General features: G+C 39.2%; 1 protein-coding gene across 1 annotated transcript in view; it reads right to left on the reverse strand.

Annotated features, from left to right (window-relative positions):
• Window positions 1-103: 103 nt before the first annotated feature.
• LOC107084365 (insulin-like growth factor 2 mRNA-binding protein 3) overlaps window positions 104-20,393 on the reverse strand; it is a 27,604-nt gene continuing 7,314 nt past the window's right edge. The window contains 12 exon segments of the mRNA XM_015374166.1: window positions 104-2,858; window positions 5,007-5,120; window positions 5,210-5,341; window positions 5,482-5,556; window positions 5,658-5,777; window positions 7,147-7,215; window positions 7,383-7,511; window positions 9,647-9,782; window positions 9,894-10,016; window positions 14,676-14,810; window positions 14,898-15,176; window positions 15,459-15,568. Coding sequence (XP_015229652.1) covers window positions 2,730-2,858; window positions 5,007-5,120; window positions 5,210-5,341; window positions 5,482-5,556; window positions 5,658-5,777; window positions 7,147-7,215; window positions 7,383-7,511; window positions 9,647-9,782; window positions 9,894-10,016; window positions 14,676-14,810; window positions 14,898-15,176; window positions 15,459-15,568 — 1,551 coding nt within the window. The 3' untranslated portion in view covers window positions 104-2,729.

Genomic DNA, 20,393 nt, shown 5'->3' on the forward strand with positions numbered 1-20,393 from the left:
CCGTCCATCTTTTTTTTTTTATATAAACCTTTAGGAACCAGAATTCATTCAGCAGAAGGACAGGCTTACGTCCAATGTCAACATCAAAGAAAAGCCAACAGACTTTTATTTTATTTTTTTATTCAGAGGCATTTGACAAGTGGAGCTGTGTGGTTGTGGGGAGGTGACGGGGCACAAGTATGGTTGCAGAGGGGGGAGGAGAGAACATCATGCTGATAGATCACTTTCCAAAAACAGATTCAGTTCCTCTTATTTGTCCCATACCAAGGGAAAAAAAAAATATGTTCCACATTACACAGCCAAGAAATACTAACCAAAAAGGCTTTTAAATCAGTGAGTTTAGCATCTGCTAAAGACAAAAGGGACTTGCATTTTCTTGTTTTCAAGTCATTTAAATCTAAAAGATCGGGAGGAGGGGAGAAACAAACAAAACAGTCCGTTTATTTTTTGTATAAGACTGAAAGCAAAAGAAATCAAAGATTTGATTTTCTTACAGAAAAGAAATAGCACTAGTTTGAATATATTTAAGCCACACCACCAAAAATAGAAAGCAGAAAGGAATTACCATTCAGGAGTTCAATAAAGCCAAAAAGGAGTATATATCAATATAAACACTGTCAAAAGAAAACATTTCTAATCACTTTCCATTATTCTTAAATCTACAGAGTTCATGATTTTAAATTTTCATTTCTCTTATGGGGAGGTGGACAAAAGTGTGTGTGAAGGGGAGGGGTGGGTTTCTAACAAATGGAAGAATGCCTCTAATTCAAATATGTGTCTAAAGAGGTAGATCAAAAGCAAACTGGATGAGGGGAGGGTGAGTATCAGGAGGATCCTTTTAAGTATCACTTGTGCCCCTAAGTTAAGGATGGTGTCTGGAGGGCGCGCCCAGTTAGAAACAAGTGTTTGGGGTACTGAGGTATTGGTGCGCGCTGGCGCTCAGTGGGGGCGGGGTGAGGCGTCCAGAGCCACGGCAACTCCCCCCACCCCTCTCCCCCTCAGCTGAGGTAGACTGCGTTCTACTGTGGAAGCATGGATACACTAGCACTTTTACCACAACCGATATACATTTACATTCGGCGAGGAAACAAAGGAAATAAAATTGACTACGTTTTGGATCTTTGCTTCCCGTCCGAGTGAGGGTTCATTCACAAATATGTTCGACTTGATTCCCCTGGATGAGCAACAAAAATAAAAATAAAAACCTAATCAAGTCAAAAATATGTCAACTCACTTTCTTAAAGCACAAAACATAAAAATGCTCCCATCTGTGCCACTCCCTCTACTGTTACCATCCAGGAGGATATGAAGGACTTAATGGCCATGTCATTGCTATGGTGGAGTTTGGACCTTAGCAGAACAGCATCATCAATACGGCGGTGGATGACACAGAAATGAAACGGACCAAAGAGGGGGCAAAAATAAAATGGCAAAGACTCTGACACAGCCCCTATAAGAAGGCAAAAGGAGGATCTGACATTAAACTACCAACAAAACCCCAAACAAAATGGCATTGCTGTTATATAAACGGTTGGCATTTTTTTTGCACGCTTTTAGTTCTTTGATTTTAAGAAGATGATGGACCTGAAAGGGGGAAAAAAAGACAGAGGCAATTTTTTTCTCTATACACTTCTGTCAGCCGCCAGCTGAGGGGAGGGGTGGGCACCAACTCTTGTTCCAAGGCTGCTATGTACAAATAAACCTTATGTACAATGCCGCCTAAAGCACCAGAGTTGAAGGCAAGGTCAGTTGGCAGCTGACCTGAAAATTTTAAATTTTCTTAAAAAAATAAAAATGTTCAAAGACTATCAGCTTTATAAAGTATACAAAATACCACAAAAGCAAAATAAAAAGAAAGGAACTTTTTTTTTCTCCATATAATCTTTTTTTTCTCTTCTGAGGTACTAGATCCTGAGGTAGATAAACAAAATGCATATTAAATTGGATTTTCAGGGCAGCAGCAGTTTGGCACCCTTTTCCCCAAAAGTGTCAGTCGCCGTGCTGCCCACTCCACTAAATATATATATATATTTAATTCATTTATATATCGATCTTCTCATATAGGTCTATCTATAAAATGCATCCGAATTTCATTTTAAAATGCCACGGTCATTCCGAGGGCAGGACGCCTGATATAATACACCCTCAAAGGGGTTCCTGTCCTAGAACAAGAACTTTCCCCCTAAATGTGGCCCATCCAGCCAGAGCCAACCCTCCCCCCAAATAAACCTCCGTTGGTCCCACCAGGACCAAGCAATGCCTTTCTTTCCACGGAAAAAAACCCGTGAGAAAGCTTTAACCCATTAAGAAAAAAACAAAACGAACATCTTTAAGGTACCAAAGATGGGGAGGGGGGTATATCTTCGTGGTTTTAGTGTAAAACTAACAAAATGAAACAAAAAACTACACCCAGGGGTGGAGTGGGGTGGGGGCGGTCAAATGGAGGGCAGGTGATGTTGGTGGGAGCCCTCAGTACATTCTCACAGCAGATGCAGAGAGGTGAAGTGGGTCGAGCTTTAAAAGAGCAAGGTCTTACTGCCCACACCTTAAGGTCATTACGTTGTTCAGGGAGGGGTGGATGTTTGGTTCCGATGACCTGACCCCTGAGATGTGCATTAGGATCCAGTGTCATTACTCCCCCCCATGCTCCTTCTGAGCTGTTCTGCATCCGTCCATCTTTCAAGTTTCACGATGGATCCAGTCACCGCTCCTCCAGATCTGCTGGATCCTTACTTCCTGCGCTGCATCGGAGGTTGGGCTCCCGATGGAGACTTAGGCTGCTGTTGCTGCTGCTGCTGTTGTTGTTGCTGTTGCCTCCTCACCTGAGCCAGGATCTCCTGAATCTTCCTCTGGGCCAACTAAATAAGACGGCAGAACATTAGTACCATCGAAACTGAATCCAATCCTGGACTAAATGCACTACATTTCATTTTTGCTGCCATCTGCTGTCTATTATTGAGGCTTCAAAAACAGCAGAAGCAAAGAGCAATCTAAAAGGGGTAACAGAGCCTTGAATCAGAACTTATTGGTAAATCGTTTTTGAAAAAAAAAAAAGAGAAACAAACACCCGTTTTATAGACTGTGATAACCATGAGAACCACCTAACCAGTCTGGTCAGATTCACTGACGGCAACAAGAATCTGTCAAACTGAGAAATTTTATTTGCAAATAGATTTGTGATCTCACCAGTGTATTTCAGTGTAGTGGTCAGTCATGTTAAAGAACGCTGAAAAATCATGCCAACGCACTTATTTTCAATAAGCATAAGGCCCTTTGACCATTCAGTTCAACAGTTTCAGCAGCCTTATCAATCTTGAAAATTCTTTGAAAGATATCTTGAGTTGTGAACAGAACAAGAAACCTAGCACAATATGCCATGATCCATTTTGCCAGGGAGCTTCATTTATCCAGAAAAGGACTTTAGTTCCAAGGCTAGTAATTCAGCCCAATCTGGCCTGGCTGGAGCATTTAATTGTCCAAAACCAAGGATGCCAACATTAGCGATGGCAACGCCTCTGGTTGCTGTAATACGTTTCGCATCAAAATGGTATTTTAATAGTTTTGGAGATTGGTAAATTTCTTTGCACACAGCAATGATCTTTTCCAATGCCTCTTTGGAGCGTTTTGTTTTAAACCAGAAATGATTCCAGAAACGAGCCGAGAGAACTGCCTTCTGAAGCCACTTGTGTATCAGATTCAAAGACGTGCCAGAAACATAACATTTTAAGATTCTGGGTTCAGGACTTTTATATGAAAAAAAAAACATACATTCATCTATTTTTAATACATCCATCTATAGTCAAATTTTCAAATTCAAGTCACGGCCCAGATACTTTCATCGTTTGGGTTTCCAAACGATGAAAGTTAATGTGGCAAGGAATGGCAGAAATAAAAACTACTAAAAATATTAAAAGTTAATAAAGGCCATATTTTAAACTTGTTCATCATTTACTTAAGAGGGTAAAGCCCCTGTCACACCTTGACAATTTAGCCCGCGTACGCCTAACGTACGACAAATCAGGCAAAAATGCTGGCATACCTTAGATAAGTTATAGGTCAATTTTGCATAAGTCATGAGCATGCTGAAATATGCTGGCACAGGTCGACATATGTCAAGTACGTCAAGCATACGTTGCCAGCGTATGCTCAAACGTGGGCCATAAGTTATAGGTAAGTTATCTGATTGTTGACAAATGTAAACTGTAAGGTACACATAAGTCGTGCTGTCTAGCTTTTCCAAAACCTACGAGTAACTTGTGCATAGCTAATGCGCAACTTATCTCCCAACATATCCGATGTGTTCCAGATGACCATTGAACACGTTTCTAACTTGGCGTATTGGCAGCTTTTTGATGTAATGTGGGTTCACAGGAGGAAACTGTCAGTCCTCCTCCAGACTTCCTCCCCATCATAGGGTGAGTGTGAAGGTGAGCGTGATGGATCCTCCCTGCGTTCACACCCACAGGCAACAAACTTCCTAGCAGACAACGCTGAATCTGCCTTTTCTTTTTATTTATTCTTTTTTTTCCTGCAGGTGTTAAACAGCAGCCAGATTAAAACCGCAATCAAAGAAATTTTTATGGAGGCCGGGCGCCTCCGGGCGCATTGCTTCCTCCCCTCAGGACTCTGACTTGTGACATTTCATGGGCATTACACTGATGTGCATTATGCATAAGCTAGGCTGTCACTGGACACAAGTTCTGGATTCATTATTAATACTTTATGTATATGTCAAAACTGAAAAAATACATAGCCAGCGTATGCTTGACGTCCCAGAATCTTCTAAAACACTGGCATACCTTGAACTTTCTAAGTCGGCAAGGTGTGAAAGGGGCTTTAACAACAAAAATACAGGACTTATGACTGTTTTTCTGTCAGATGTTGTACATAACTGCCAAGTTAGCCTGTTAAGATGTAATTGGAGAAACATTTTTGAACCATTTCTTTAATCCAAGTAAAATAATCACATGCCTACAAATATTTGATATTGTGTATTCATGACCCACCTGGCATGCAAAGAAGTGTCCACTGATCTTTACTATGACCTGGTCGTTCTCATCAGGTGTCTGGTCCCTGGGTACCACCACTTCTGCACAGGTCAGGTTCTGCAGCTCATTCACCTGCAGTCAAAACCTTTTCAATAAGAACCATGCACCAGTAATGGCTTTTTTAGACTGTAAAGAGGAAAAATGTATAAAGCTACATTTACCGTTTTTCCACCTTTCCCAATGACGCGTCCAGCAGCAAAGGAGGGAACTTTAATGTGAGCTTCTAGCTTTACCTCTTCCTTCGGCCCAAAAAAGTTCTCTTCTTTAAGCTTGCCAAAGATGCGACACTGAGCCTGGAGTTTAAAGGTTAAGGTGGAGATTAACCAAATTGAATTTAATATATTTTAAAGTTATTACCACCCGATGTTATATGGAGAAAGCTTCCAACATGCAGCTAGCACAATGTCAACCAGCGGGTTTGAAGGTTCCGTACCTTAAACTGGGCTTCTGGTGGCCCGACAATTATGACCATCCTCTGTTTGGCATCCATTCCTTCTGCTGGTGCAATCTGAAAAAGTGAAATACCATGTCAATTGCAGCTTTCTCCCATTCTTTAAGTTTACATAATTAAACTTAGCATCACAACATCTGGACTTGACCATTAGTCACCTTGATTGAGGCTCCAGCAAAGTGTGACAGCTGTTTGATGTGTTGACCCTGCTTTCCAATTATGGCTCCCACAGCAAGCGCAGGAATGAACAAGTGAACCGTCTCAGACTCTGGCTGGCCCTGCTGAACAAAAACAGAATTACAAATTTGACAAGAAGACTTAAACTGAACCAACGCGGAAGTTACAGCAAACCAACGTAGCAATACGGATAGGGGATCAAGCAGAGGCAGCTCTATTCTGCAAGAGTTAAACGTCAACAGCATCTCATCAGGAATGGGATCGAACCAGGAGGAACTTTATACCATGCTAACTAAATTAACCGTAGGAATTTCATAAATGTTTCACACTGATTTTCTTAGCGAAAGTGTTAAACATTGCTCAGATGAGGGTCAAATATGGAAGGAAGTCATTAGTTCAAGGCAAAAAAAAAAAAAAAAAGAGGAAAACTGAAACCTGGACACTTAGTTCACATTTAATCACACTCTGAGAAAAGGTCTGCGTTACTAACACTAACAAGCTTCATTTGGAGAGTTTTTCCTAATGAAAAGTTGAAATTTCCAATCAACGCCAGCACAGTTTACACCGACAATGGTTAGGGAGCTCCAAATCTGCACGAGATTCTTTAGTGCCTTAGTGTTTGTATTTACGTACAGGAATACGAAGCCTTGCGTAAATATTCACACGTTCAAAAATGTTCATATTTTTATGTCCATAAGCTGCAGTGCATTGAGTTAATCATCCAGGCAGTGTGGCTAAAAACTGTACAAAAAAAAAAACTCTACAAAAAACTATAGAGATTCAGTTACACTTTTGTGAAAGTCCAATGTTTAAAGGAAGAACAAAAACAAAAGTATTTGTTTGCCAAAAAAGAAGAAGAGGACACAACATACATGCAAAAGATGGTGATTCTTTCAGATGAGCATAGACTTGAATCTTCAGCTCCAACATACAAACTCTAGCAAAAAACCAGCCCTGCAGCATGAAATGTGGTAGCAACACGGTGCTGCTCATCCTCATCTAATTATTCTGAAAATCATGTGTAGTTTTCCTTCCACTTCATAATTACCCGCTGCTTTATGTTGGTTTATCAGATAAAATTAGAATAAAATGCACTATAGCTTGTGGTGGTAATAGAATATCACAAAACAAGAAAAAGTCAAAGAGTTTGAATACTTGTGCAAGGCACCATAGCCTTGATTGGAAATCAAGACCTGTAATATAAATTTTCTGGGTTCTATCAAGTATGAACATTGATCCAGATGTTTGGTAGAAGTTACAAAAATCACTAACATAGGCTTCAAGTCAGAGACACCACAAAGATCACATTAACTGCTAAATTTGGAACCTCTCCTTGTCAGACAGCATGTAGAGCCTGCACAAATTCAAATATTTGGGTAAATTAAGGAGAACTTTGCAGCAAACCCAAACCCCTAATCTCGCAGCGAGCAGCCACAAGCCGTGCAAAGCACTTTGGGATGGGTGACTTACAGCAAGTGGCTGGCTGCTTGCCGACAGCATAGAAGCCCAAAACGGCCCCTCAGCCCCATAAGGACTGCACTAGAGGAAAAAAGGAAATGTGAAACTCAGTTCCTCAAGACCGATTTCTGTTTTTGTTTTAGTGATAGACTTCACAGCCCTCACCTAAACAATGAAGTGAACCAAGTTAACATTTCTGTACAGTATAAAGGAGACCGCTTTACTAACAAAAACAAGCTGTCACTTACGCCATACGAGCATCCGCCATGAGCTCCAGGAGGCGGGACACTGGCCATGGAGGGACCCATGCCTGGTGCTCCACTGGGGAACAAACCCAAAGCGTTCAGATTTAAGCCAGGAATGAGGTTGGATTGGAGCTGGAAACAAAAATCTGAATTTTAATTTGTGAAAGTCAAACATTCAAAATCTCACTGATAAAATCTTATTCTCCATCCCTTATAATCTCAAAACCAGGGAAAAAAAGGCTTGCAAAAAAGCTAAATTAGCATCCTATCAAACTTTCTACAATTAATTACATTCTTAAAAACAACCTCCAGCAACAACTCTTAAGGAAGCCGCTCTACATTGTTTTAGTTCAAACCAACTAGCAGAATCTGTGCCTAAATCTGAATATTAAAGCTCATGAAATTCAGAAAAGAAAAAAATTAAGTTGATGTTTAACAAACTATTTCTCAGAGTTGCTGAAAAGGTTTTGGATCACCGTCTTTACAAGATGATGTAGGATATGAAACTGCTGCCAAAGCAGTTAGATTTAAAAGTGCAAATTGAGCGTTTTACTTCTCCCAAAAAAAAAAAAAAACCATGTGACTTTTTTTTTTTACTTTTCAAAAGTGAAGGGAGTATAATAAACCTTGATTACCAAGGTTGATTATATCACACAGATAATCAACTTGACTTTTTTAAATCATTATCGGACTATAGAGCGCACCTCACTATAAGCTGCGCCCACTATAAAAAAAAAATAAATAAATTAAATAAAAACTGGAAATGTATACAAGCCACACACACCTATAAGCTGCTAATATCTACTGAACTGTCTCCCACCAAACCTGTAGGGGGAGCTCTACATATTGCCCCTTTGGCTCACAGCTTCTACTGAAAGACTGGGCCTCATTGGCTCAACTTATGCAGAGCTGAAATAGTCTCATTGTTTGTCAGCTTTAATGTGGCAAATAAATGTAAACATGTTTGAACTCAGGACATTTGTTCTCTTCTGTGTCTGCTGCTAGAATGTTCTTGTGCCAAATTAAAATTAGCCCCTTATTCCTTCATTCCCAACTTTGACTTCCCCCTCTGGCTGTTAAGAAAAATCCACAGAAAAGCTGCAACTTCTAATAAGCCGCATGGTTCAAAGTGTGGGAAAAAAAAAAAAAAAAAAAGTAGCTGCATATAGTTTGGACAATGCGGTGATTGTGTAATTTATACATTACCCCATTTTGCCTCCAAGCATCATGTTTGTTCTTGGGAAATTGCAGAAAAGGTACAGATTTCTACTTTTATTACATGCATCTTTGATAAAGACCAAACCTCGCAGCCTTGCAGTTGTTGCTAAAGCTCTTCACTTTGGATATGCAGTCTTCTAGAAGTGACCAGATGAGCTTCTCTGTAGTGAATGAACTTTTAATAGAGGGGTTCACGTTGTGACCATTCCACCAGGCCTCTGGGCTAAGCCTTGATGGATGCAGTTTTATCACACTGTTAAACTGACCAAAACTTTGCTTGAAATGAAAAAGCCACTAACCTGGGGTTGAATTAAACATCTTATTTAAAAACAAATTTAGCCTCTATATGCAGTGAGTTGTAACATTCACGCTTTACTGTTTGATGGAAGTTAGCACTGAATCCATTCTGTTAGGTCTGCCTCTGTGGGGATCCTTGATTATAATCAATCTGATCTAAAACTTTAAACATAATTTCAATTCAGCAATTTTTTTAACCCCTGATACTTTTGGTCAAGTTGTTTTTCCTTTACTGCATTGTTGGATCCATGCACGTGTTGGCCAATTCATTAGTGCATTTAGCGGCCGTGTAGTGAGATATTAATTTGTTTCATTTGTTCACAAATGTTTTGTTTAAATTAAGACATGTGACATTTGTTAGTGTTATTTTTAGTATTTAAATATAGGAACTGAAAGCAATATCAGATCTAAAACTCGACCCTAAAAATAAATATATAAAAAAAAAAGCATGCAGTTTTTGCGAATGGACACGTTAGAAAATAGCTGAAAAACTGATTTGGTCTAAATTAGAAAAGTGGTTGAATGACCTATTTTAAACAAAACCAGCATTTAAATCAAAGGAACACTATCCCTGATGCCCTATGGGGGTATTGTCAACATTTTACATTCATTAACATTTCTGACTAAAGCAGTTTGAGAGTTTGGCAAAATAATATGCCTGGAGTTGCATATTATATTCTTACAAAAAAAAAAAATGTATAACTAGTTCAGATTCTGAATTTAGGTGCCAAACAAGCAAGACAGATTCTTACATTCATAGCAGCCATGTCGCTCTCATAGGACTCCCTGATCTTCTTCATCACCTCCTCCTCAGCTCTAGAGCATGCATCAATGGAGCCCTTTATCGTGATGGTCCGCTCAGGGTTGTACAAAGTGAGATCCTGCAGCCTGAAGAAGCAGTTGAATTAGAGTTGATGCAGTGCCAGCTGCAGTCTTTGTGAATTTAGTCCATATTAAAGACATCAGGAGCCAGCGGTAAACCGTCTCAAGCTTTCTTACGGTGAGATTGTGATCTTGGTCCCTGTGTCTTGTTCTATTTTTTTCAGGTTGCGTCCTTCTTTTCCTATCAATCTTCCTACAAAGTTGTTGTGTGCAAGGATCTTCAGTGGGATCTCCTCTGTGCTGTAAAAGACAACAGTGCGAAACATTTACAAACAGAACATAAATCAGTCTTTAGGCAAATAAGGCTGCAACTAATCCCATTCGGCTAATCCATCAATAAGTCAATATTTTTCTGCCTGGACTCATTTATTCCATCTCTGTGCTCAGGTCTATATAGTTATTCATTTCAGACCAACTCTCCTTTTTCCAGGATGTCTTAGAAAATAATTTGCAAAAATCTAAAAAAAAGCCTTTGATGATCTCAGAATGGAGAGTCACTGAATTTTAGTTTCGCACATTAAATTTGACGTCAGCAAATGGGTACAAATCTTTCTTAGTATAAAATACATTCGATATAAAGTTGGTACACATTTCCAACATTATGAATGAGGAAATGTTCAGCAAACACACGGGTAAACTCCTGAATGAAGGGGAGAGGAAGCCGCTTTTATTTTCACATTTAGCTAGAAAAGTCCTTGTAATGTTACAGCCAGCTTATAAGGGAGACAATGAGGAAGGCAACTTGGGTTCATTTGTTTTTAAATGGTCCAAAGTTTTTCTTCCAGTTAGAATAATGACACTACAGCCAATATGAGTAATAATTACCATTCTGTAATTATTCACTTAATAAAATCAGGCCAATCATTTTCATAGACATGCATCACGGCTGCAACCTGTGGAATTTACACAGCTTCCTTTTTTCTTTACATAACAGTTTTAAACCAGGAGTTCATGTCCAGTTGTTTCAGGACATGTAAAAGTCCAGTCATAGTTTTTTCGTCTTTTTTTGCCTACCACAATATTTAAGCACCACTAGTAAACAACCACACAAACCCTCACAGCCCTGACCATCACTCTATTTTTTTTTTTTTTTTGGCATCGGAGCTACTGAAGAATCCACTACTTTCTGAGGTCCAGTGATCTAGTTTTTCCACACATCTTAATGCAGAGAAGCAGTAGCTCTGCTCTAACCTCCTCAGCCGACTGACATGAAGAGCCCAGACATCCTATAGAGGCAGCTGATGCATTATATGTTAAGGGGTATTCAGACCGAATGCAGTGTCCGTGGCGACAGCAGTGGATTCACATAGTATCCCTAAGAAAACCTCACAGGGACGGGCAGTGAAGCAGTTAGCGATGAAACCAACCCAGTAGGCGTTCACCTCCAGCTTCTAGATAGAGCTGGGGCGGTGATCGCTGAAATTGAAAAAAGCTGAACTTTTCTGTGAAAAGGTGAAGTTGTTTTGAATTTTATTAAATAAGTGCAGCCGAGACAAAGCTTTTTTCATACACTAATCTCACGACACATGATATATAATCCCGTTATTCAGACAAGATATGACTCGATATAAATCAGATACACTAACAAAATTTCAGACAGATTTAAAAGTGACAGAGTGCTTTAAGTAACTTTGAATTAATCAAACCAAAAAATAAAATCATCAATTACATGGTATACATAACTGGACAGAGAGCCTACGGCTTGCAAATGCTGGACAAAATGAATCACAGATGTACAGAGAATTTTTTTTTTTGTTGAAACGGTTCAAATTGTAGCTTACAAGCCTTCGAAGTAAATAAAGTGCAGTATTACAATTACTGTAACAAGAGTTAAAAATCAATAGCTTCTTTTTTTTTAGCTTGAAAACACTGAACAAGTGAGGTAGCCAGTCTTGCAACCAGTTAAGTAGGCAGTGCCATTGCTTCTCCAAAACATCCAATAATTCAAGTCACTAAGAAGAACATTTCAACATTTAACATAACATGTACCCATCGTAGTGCAAGTAGTTTAGGGCCTGTAGACCTATAAGTCTGTGGGGAAGCTAGTCCAGCCATCAGAAAAGAAATATAAACAACGGCAGCCAGTAATTTAAGTCAACAGGAACAACAATTAATCCAACATAAAATTGCACCCATTAGCAGAGTAGCTCTAGACCTTAAATGAACACAAAACAGAAACTCTCCTCTTCACAAAACTGCAGACCAAGTTATCTACATTCTCTTAAGTTTTGTTCAGGAATAGAATCTGATCGATATGCTGTGGGAGAAGTGTACTTCTCTGAGCAGTGATATCTCTGGTGGGGGAAAATACCCTCTCCGAGGAAACACTAGTGCCAGGAAGGGACACACAATTTTGTGCGAACTCTGAAGCAGATGGAAACATGTGGGAACAACCACCAATGTAAAGCATGGTTTGTTTTGGGTCACCTCACAGCTTCTTTGGGTCTTTTACTGCAATGGTGTCTGGGTGATGGCATTTTAGGTGGGCTTGCAGGTTGGTGGCGTTTCCCGATTATTTTACATTTGTGTGACACAGCTTGCACACCACGGAGCTTTTGTCTAGGTTCTCGCTTTTAAATTCCAAGCTGCTGGATTTATATTTTCCCCCATTTCTTGCTCAGACTGTACAGGTAGATGTCACATACAGTAGCAGCGCTTTCCTTGATAGGCCCTTGGATGGTCCCCTACAATTCCTTTTTAAACATCAATCCTTGCACTAAAATATTCTTTATCATGATTTGCAGACATTAAGATCTAAAGAGAAGCGTCATCTCCTGATCAGACCCTGTAATTCAGTTAAAGGGTGGAGTCGGAGTAAAACAATATCTAAGAGGGGGTCACTCCAGTGGCTGGAAGATGGAGGGGATATTGCTGGGAGCTGTACGGAAGTGGGCTGCCATTCGGCTGGGAAAGTATTCAGACAAGAAAGTAGCTTTACAGCGACACCAGTGGCCGGCTTACCTAATCATTCTTTCTGCAAATCCAACGGGGGTAAAGAAAGGATGTAAAGGGCATTTATGCATCAACACTGGGAGCTTAAAAATCAATAGTTACTTCGAAGAAATATCGATTTATATAGCAAAAAAAAAACGATAAAATTGCACAGCCCTATCCTGAGGACACATGCTTTCTGTGCAGCTTTATCTACCAAGAAATTCAGACAGACAGTCTTCCAGACAAAGCTATGCGGAGCTTCTTGGACTTTTTAAAAGTTGTGGCGGCACAGGAATGCCATTTTATGTTGTGTAATGACTTGATATACTGAAACAGCAGCACTAACATCTGTGATGTTGATGTCATCGGCCGTCATCTTTAAATCCAAAGCAGCACAAATGACAGTTTTACCTGCTCAAATCAAATATCACTGAAAAAAAAGAGGGTTTTTATTCAATTCTGAGCTTAATGGGGGGATAGTTGATCTCTGGATGACCTAAAAATATATATTATTTCTGAAACAAACGTAACACAAATGTCTTTTTTTTATTTTACAAATCATCATTTTAACTGCAAAAATCTAGACTAACGAACCTCTGACATGAAAAACACAGCAAACACACTGAATGGTTAAAGGGGTTACAGCTTCACACAGCTGAAGCTCCTCCAATTGGATGACACGGTCCAGGGTGTAAACACTATCTGAAAAGCAGAGCAGTGAACTCACAGAAATCAAGGGCACCGAGCCCGATCTTAATGCACCTTCAGAGTTGGAAAACAAAAATCGCAAGCTACAGAGTTCATTCCAAACAACAGCAGCACCCTCATTTTATCAATCAGCCCATCTTTTTCTGGATCAAACAACACTCATTCGACTGCAGATACCAAAGGTCCCTTGTTTGAGGCAAATCCTCTTCCTTTTTAAAACAGAAGATACACCGAATTTACAGGGCTTGAGAGGTAAATGCATAGGTGCTGTACTAGACGCACCACGGAAGGAAGGGCCTGTATTCAAGTCTGTATTTAGCTTGCTGGCAGACTGAGACACTGTCCCCACAACTTCCTGTAGTTCATCATAGTAACGGTAACATAGTTCTACAAGTCCTGTCAACAATGAGTGTTGCATAAACCATTTGCCATCAACATCCCTGATTAGCCCGACTAATTGCTGCAGCCCTAATCAAGAATTTGTCTTAGACATCCAAGAAAACATCCGAGAAAAGTAGTTTCATGTTGAAAGAATTTAAAATATTTGCATTTTAAGGTCCAACCAACATGGGCTTTGATTGCTTTAAATTTTACTCATCAAGGGAATTCAAAACCTCTAAAATAATCCCATGAAACTCCAAAAAGAATGAAAATAAAGCAATAAAAAGGTTTGGTTTAGGTCTTTGATGCCATCACTGCAGGTAAAATTTTGTAGTTCCGAGTCCTTAACTGGGCAAATAAGATTTTTAATCCTCTTTTAAGTAGACCTAAAGTATTGCCTAGTCATCAAATAAAAAGATATTTATCTTATAAAGTCTGGTACACTGATTAAAGATGCCGGATCCAAGCAGAAACATCCAAAAGATGAGATCAAATACTAAGAAAACATGCTACATGTATAGATACTTAGAGCCTGACTCTGGGTTGAGTGGAGGTCAAGAAGAGGAGACAAAAAGGACAATGATCAGATGGTTACACTACAATGTTTTCACAGCATCTCAGACACTGGTTAATATTTGTCAAAGCAGTCTGGGGTAATTTAGTGTGACCAGCCATCTGAATCAAATGAATGGCTCATTAGCAGGCCTCTACATAATATGACGACATGCTGAGGAGGCTATTCAACTTTGATTTAGGTGTGTTCAGCCTCTAAAGATTGGAGGAGAGTAACTCCCGATGACCTCTGCTTTTAGGCGCCATTTTCCAAAAGGAATTGACTGAGCTTTTGCACATTGAAGATTACAGAAAAGAACTTACAACTTTGTGTCGACTGCTTCCTTCTGCATGATATCCATGATGGTTCTGCAGGCGTTTGAACAGCCTTCAGGAGTGGAGTGAATCGTAATTGGTTTTTCTGCCGCTCCCGCATTTTCCTTTCGATGGATGTCGATCCTGTGATGTGGATGAGATTCAATTAAAATTACAAATGCTACACAATAAATTAAGGTTTTGACAAAAACCTGATCTCGGTCTACATACTTTGAGTGAGTCTGCTTGGTGATGTTCCTTATAGTGGCGCCCTCCTTGCCAATGATTGCCCCTACGAACTGCGTGGGAACCAGCACGCGCAGCGGGATGTCCGACTGTACTTTGGGGCGCGCACCTAAACCCGGGGAGCCGGAACGAGGAGGTCCTCTGGCGTTGAAGTTTCTCCGACCGCCTGTAGGAGGACCTTCTGGTGCTGCCGTCTCATCTGGGATATACGACACTTTCAAGGCATAGTTCTCCATCATCGACCCATTCAGCTTTTCCATTGCTCTAGGGGAAAGTGACAGAATAGTCAGTAACCCCATGTCCACCTCAAGAATTTAGCCCTCACTAAGCACAGCAATGTAGTATAATTGATGTACACCAGGGGGCACCAGATGGCTAATTTAATCCCCTTTCCCTACAGGGGCACACCTCCACCTCCTGCTCCTTCTTGAATGTCAAATTCTGCTAGATTGACTTTGAAACAGCAGGGAGATGATGCACAGGAGGAATAAAAAAAAAATGGCTGAGAGTGCAAAACAAAAGGCATTAAGACAAATGTTTACTTACAATCTTGTCTGGTCCCTGGTTGCATATCGAACATTCACTACTGCAGTCTCTGTCTCAGTGTTAACTGTGGGGGGACATGGATGCCGTTAGTCATATTCAACAGAAAGAGCCTTTATCACACAGACCGAGGAACTCAGAAAAGGTGCAAATGATGCAAAGTCAGTAATTCTTTTAATTTAGAAATCTATTTAATTTTCTTGTCAGCGGTCACTTAAGAACTGGTGTACTACAATCAAACTAATCCACTCTCGTACAAAATCTGTTTTTTTAATCAAAAATCTCTTTGGGGAAAAAAAACAAAAAACATATCTAAAATAGGTAAAAGTGTCCACTGATGGGGTCAGTTGATCAGTTTTATGTATAAAACTTTTAGATAAAAAAAGTGTAATTCCTTTGATCCAAATCAACGCTTAAAGTCTTATATTAGTGCGACTTGTCAGTTTAATATTTCTAAAAGAAAAGGAACAGATTTCATGAGAAAGAATGAAGAGAAAGTTTTTGTTGCCAAACTTTAAAGTTTTCAGATTTGTACATGCATTCTATAGCATGGTCCATCACAAAAAATTGGTGAGCAGAAGAAGTTTGGTTCATTTCACTGAACTCACTCGATTATTTGTGAATTCAAAGCTTAATTTCCCCTCAAGTGATTGACATTGTATTCCCACCAGAGCTTATATTCCTTTCTATGTTCCAGCAGGTACTACAGACCTATGTTCTAACAGCTCATCACATAAGTTATATTATTTCATAAAGAACTATCTGGGTCAGCCAATAGATTATTTATACAGCATATTTCAGCAGTAAGATCATTCAAAGTCATGTAGATGAGGTATTGGAGCTACATAAAGATAAAGATGGGTGTAAAATTGCATCTCCCTTTTGAAGATTTGTTACAACCATCTGTTTTTTTTGTTTGTTTGTTTTTATATTATACAACTTAAAATATGAGCTTTACTTTAATGGGGAAGTGCCAAAGCACCAATGCAACAGTGCTATTCAGGTGTGAACCACACAGCTGGCTATGAAGTGTTGGCTGAAAAAGTTATATAAAAAGAGGAAGCAGCAGTAATCAGTAGAAATACATTGTTAGTTTAAACTGATTTGGTTAAAGTTGGACTAAAATTTGTATTCAACAATATTCCTACTTAATTTCATGTTAATCACTGAATCCTTTGATACCATTTGCCTTTTCCATGTGTTGCACATATTTGAGTCAGGTATTTCTGTTCATGAAAAATGTTCGGAAAGGGTGCTGCAACTTACACACACCCCAACATGGACCAATTGGGTTGGTAAAAATTCTTTCAACATTCAACATGTAAATTTGTTTTTATTGCATCGAAAATAAAAATGCTCAACTACTCTATTGCTGCTTTACAGTCGCAGTAAACTATATAAACTGGTAAAAGCCTACATATCTTTAGCTTGGGAAAAACTCATGATCATTTATGTCTTTAATTGAACAAATCCTAAACGACACTGTTTTACCACACTCTGCAGATGCAGAGAGAATGATGCCAAATGGCTATTTCACGTCACACTTCAGACTTTCAAATCCAGTTGCCATTGCCTCTTTGTGGAACTGGTCAATTTAAGAATTATTTCCTGGCCATTTTCAGACCAAAAAGCTTGTTATTATCTTTATATGTACTGTTAAAGATCATCTGCCCAAATCTGCTTAAAGATTTCAAATGCTACAATTATATGCAACAATAAGTCTTTTTTTTTAAGCAAATAGTTTTCTATATAAATATATCTGAAGTTTTTCATCTCAATGTACTTTTTTTTTTTTTTTTTTTTTATTTAATAAGTAAAACTTTCATATTACTAGTAATCCACAGCAGGTGGGGGAGGGACAATGTTGGATAAACTGGTCCACCCAGCTGAAGACGACGCTGCTTGCTCACATGTTTTCATAGATCTTGTTTAAGGAACTGTGTGTGGTGTGGTTGAAAAATTTCTTGCATTTTCTTTTTTTTAATCATTTTTTTAAGCTTGGTGGACCTTAATAGACCCAGTCAGTAATTTATATTAATTCCTGAGCTTTTTAAAATTTAAATTGTAAATTTCTGTCTGCCACCCTTGCTTGTGTTAGTTAAAGTGGTGTTTAAGGAGATGGTTTTAGAGAAATTTTTTTGTGTGGATATTGTTCCCCTCAGTTATTTATGAAAATATTTGCTTTACAAGGCTATTTGGTTCTACGTTAGTCTCTTATAAAACTGAAAGGCAGTGTTAGATTTGGGCTCGTCATAGCCTTGAAAGGTCAGGAGTTATTGCATAGAATGTGAATTTGGCGTAATGTAATTTCTTTTTTAAATCTTGGAAGTCAGCTCTTGTCCGTCTTTGTTTTTTTTGTTTTTTTTTGAGTGGGAGGGTGATGTCTTCAAGAAACATGTCTGGTTTCACCATGTGAAGCTGTCTGGTTGCGTAAGTTCATTGGATGATCTTCAGGCGGATTTCTACAGCAGATTTAGACAGCAGTGGAGGGGGCAAAGTGACCCTCCGCCTGTGTTTCATGCTCCTTGCTGCTCCATTAAGGGTCAGCTTTGTGTTAAAATGTATATCACTTGAAGCAGCGTGGTCAGAGTTCATAGCTGCTGTCTGATTGGCAAAAACCTACTGAAGCTTGGACCTCAGCCCCGTGTGTGTCCGTCATGTTCTGCCCTGTCTGTGGGGAAAAAAAAAAAATTTACTTGCACACATTGTGTAAATGTACATTCGTCAAGACCTTGAATATAGGGCATTTAAAAAAAATGCAAGTTTTCCTTAAAACAAATCTTTATTTTCAGTCCCACTGTCTGATAGTGGAATTTCGTGCAGCTGTATACGACACCCCCCCTCACCTCCTGCCTGCTTTAGAGGTTTAACTCTGATAACTTGTGCTTTTCTTTTTATCTTCTGCTTCATGAACAAAAACAACACAGATGGGTTGTCTTATTGCACAACACATGCCGCTGCAACCTTGGTGGTTAATGCATAGCCTTTAAAATTTCAGCAGGATTCAGAAACTGATCAAATGGCTGCAGACCAGCCCATGTTTTGTAATGGTGGGCTCGCTTTGCCTACGCACGTCCCTTTCTAATGCAGCTCCACTTTGATCCTAGCATGTAGCAGGACAGCTTTCTGTTTGGTAAAATGGAAGAAAACTGATAGATTTGTAGGGTTAGAATGAACAAAATGGTTGTTTTTTTTGGTTTAGTTTTTTTAATAAAAGGGCCTTGCGTATATGTGGTGAGGTACACAACTGGGTAAGTGTGTGTGTAATTCTCCAAAAAAGAGAATAGGGACAAGAGCTTTTCACAAGCTGTGGGTAGGTGGGCTTGGACTGTTTCCCCTTCCCCACCATGTGCGCTGATTCACAGAATGTGTAGCATAAACCCCACACCCCTCCCCCCAGCTGCTGCTGCTTCCTGCTGGAATGCACCCCACCCTTTCCTGAATGGCCTGGATTTCCATTGGCCCCCACAGGCGGACAGACACGCGCAGAAGCCAGCCAGCAAGGCTCTGCTTTAAGGGAGCAGTATGGGCGGCGGGAGCAGCCAATGGCAGCGAGCGCAGATGGCAGGGAGGCGGGATGTTATCTGGTTGGTGGTTTATTGGAGTTATGGAGGTGGGGGCTGGGGGCTGCAGTCTTGTTGGCTGGAAAGTGGGGTTGAGCTCTCTGGGGGGCGTGGCCATAAGTTTGACTGAGCATGGTCAGAGGTCCTAGCTTAGCTTCTCACCAACACGAAATGCACCAACATACATGAAATGCAATTTAAAGCAGATTTTGGCAGCTGGGAAACTCATAGATCCCGATACGTTTGTCTCGTTACCATGATTATCTCATGTAGATATTCTTTTTTTTTTCCCCTATTTTTTTCCCCTTTTGCTCCAAATTTGGCACAGTTGCAAACCTAGTTAATTAATTAGCATTTTTAGATATTGTCTTTTGTTTGTGAATTTTATAGTTCTGATTTTTTATTTATGCTTAAATCTACTCTTTAACCCCAAATTTCAAATGGTTTACCTTTGTTCCTTAGCTATTCATCCCCCAGCCATGTAAAAATGTACAGTTGTTTTGCTTCATTGTCTTTTCCCAATAAAGAAGCTCTTACATCACAAACTGGGCATTAGTTTTACAAGGCATTTCCAAGAAATGCAAAACTGAAATTGCAGATATTATTGGATTAAGAATTCAACAGCATTTAATGAACAAGTTGATGTTAAATATCTACATCTTAACTGGTTGTATCTGAAAGTTTCAGGTAATCAGAGGTTTTCTTCCCTTTTTGTTTAAGGTTTTGGACGGTATGCTTGCACAGTATGGTGCAGTAGAGAGCTGTGAACAAGGTAAATGGCTTTGATTTGCCTTTTCTATACATTTTCTTAATGCTTTGCATATTAAGGTTACTTTTATGCTTTACTTTATATATTTTTTTGCAATGAGGAGCTCTTTAAGTTGCATTTTTTTGTAAAAGTATTTGTATAAAATAATTATGTTCATCCTGCATAAAACTGTGAAAAAATGACTTATTTAAAATGTTTTCTTTAAGGTTTTCATTGCAAAATTCAGGAGAAATATTTGCATTTAAATTTCTTTTGCCCTCAAAATTCATTGTAATCCAAAATATGTTTTAGCTGTACAGGGTATGACAAATTCTTTTCAGTTCAAAAGTTTGATTTCATTTTCTATCAGCCCTTTCTTATGACATTCCAATACTAAATCGGCACAATGAGGAAGTTTTTGTATTTTTTTTATTTTTATTTCTCTGCCTATTGCTTCAAACATGTCTGCAGTTGTATGTTAGAGATGTGACACTTTGCCTTATTTTGCACACGCTGAGGATGGGTTAGAATTTCATCCAGGGCAAATTTAACTTTTACTGCTGTAACATTTTTTTGTAACTTGAACACACTGTAGTACTTCCGTTTTCTGAAAAAAAAAAAAAAAAA

This window comes from Cyprinodon variegatus, unplaced genomic scaffold (assembly GCF_000732505.1).
Source record: "Cyprinodon variegatus isolate N-32 unplaced genomic scaffold, C_variegatus-1.0 Scaffold98, whole genome shotgun sequence".
Classification (NCBI taxonomy): domain Eukaryota; kingdom Metazoa; phylum Chordata; class Actinopteri; order Cyprinodontiformes; family Cyprinodontidae; genus Cyprinodon; species Cyprinodon variegatus.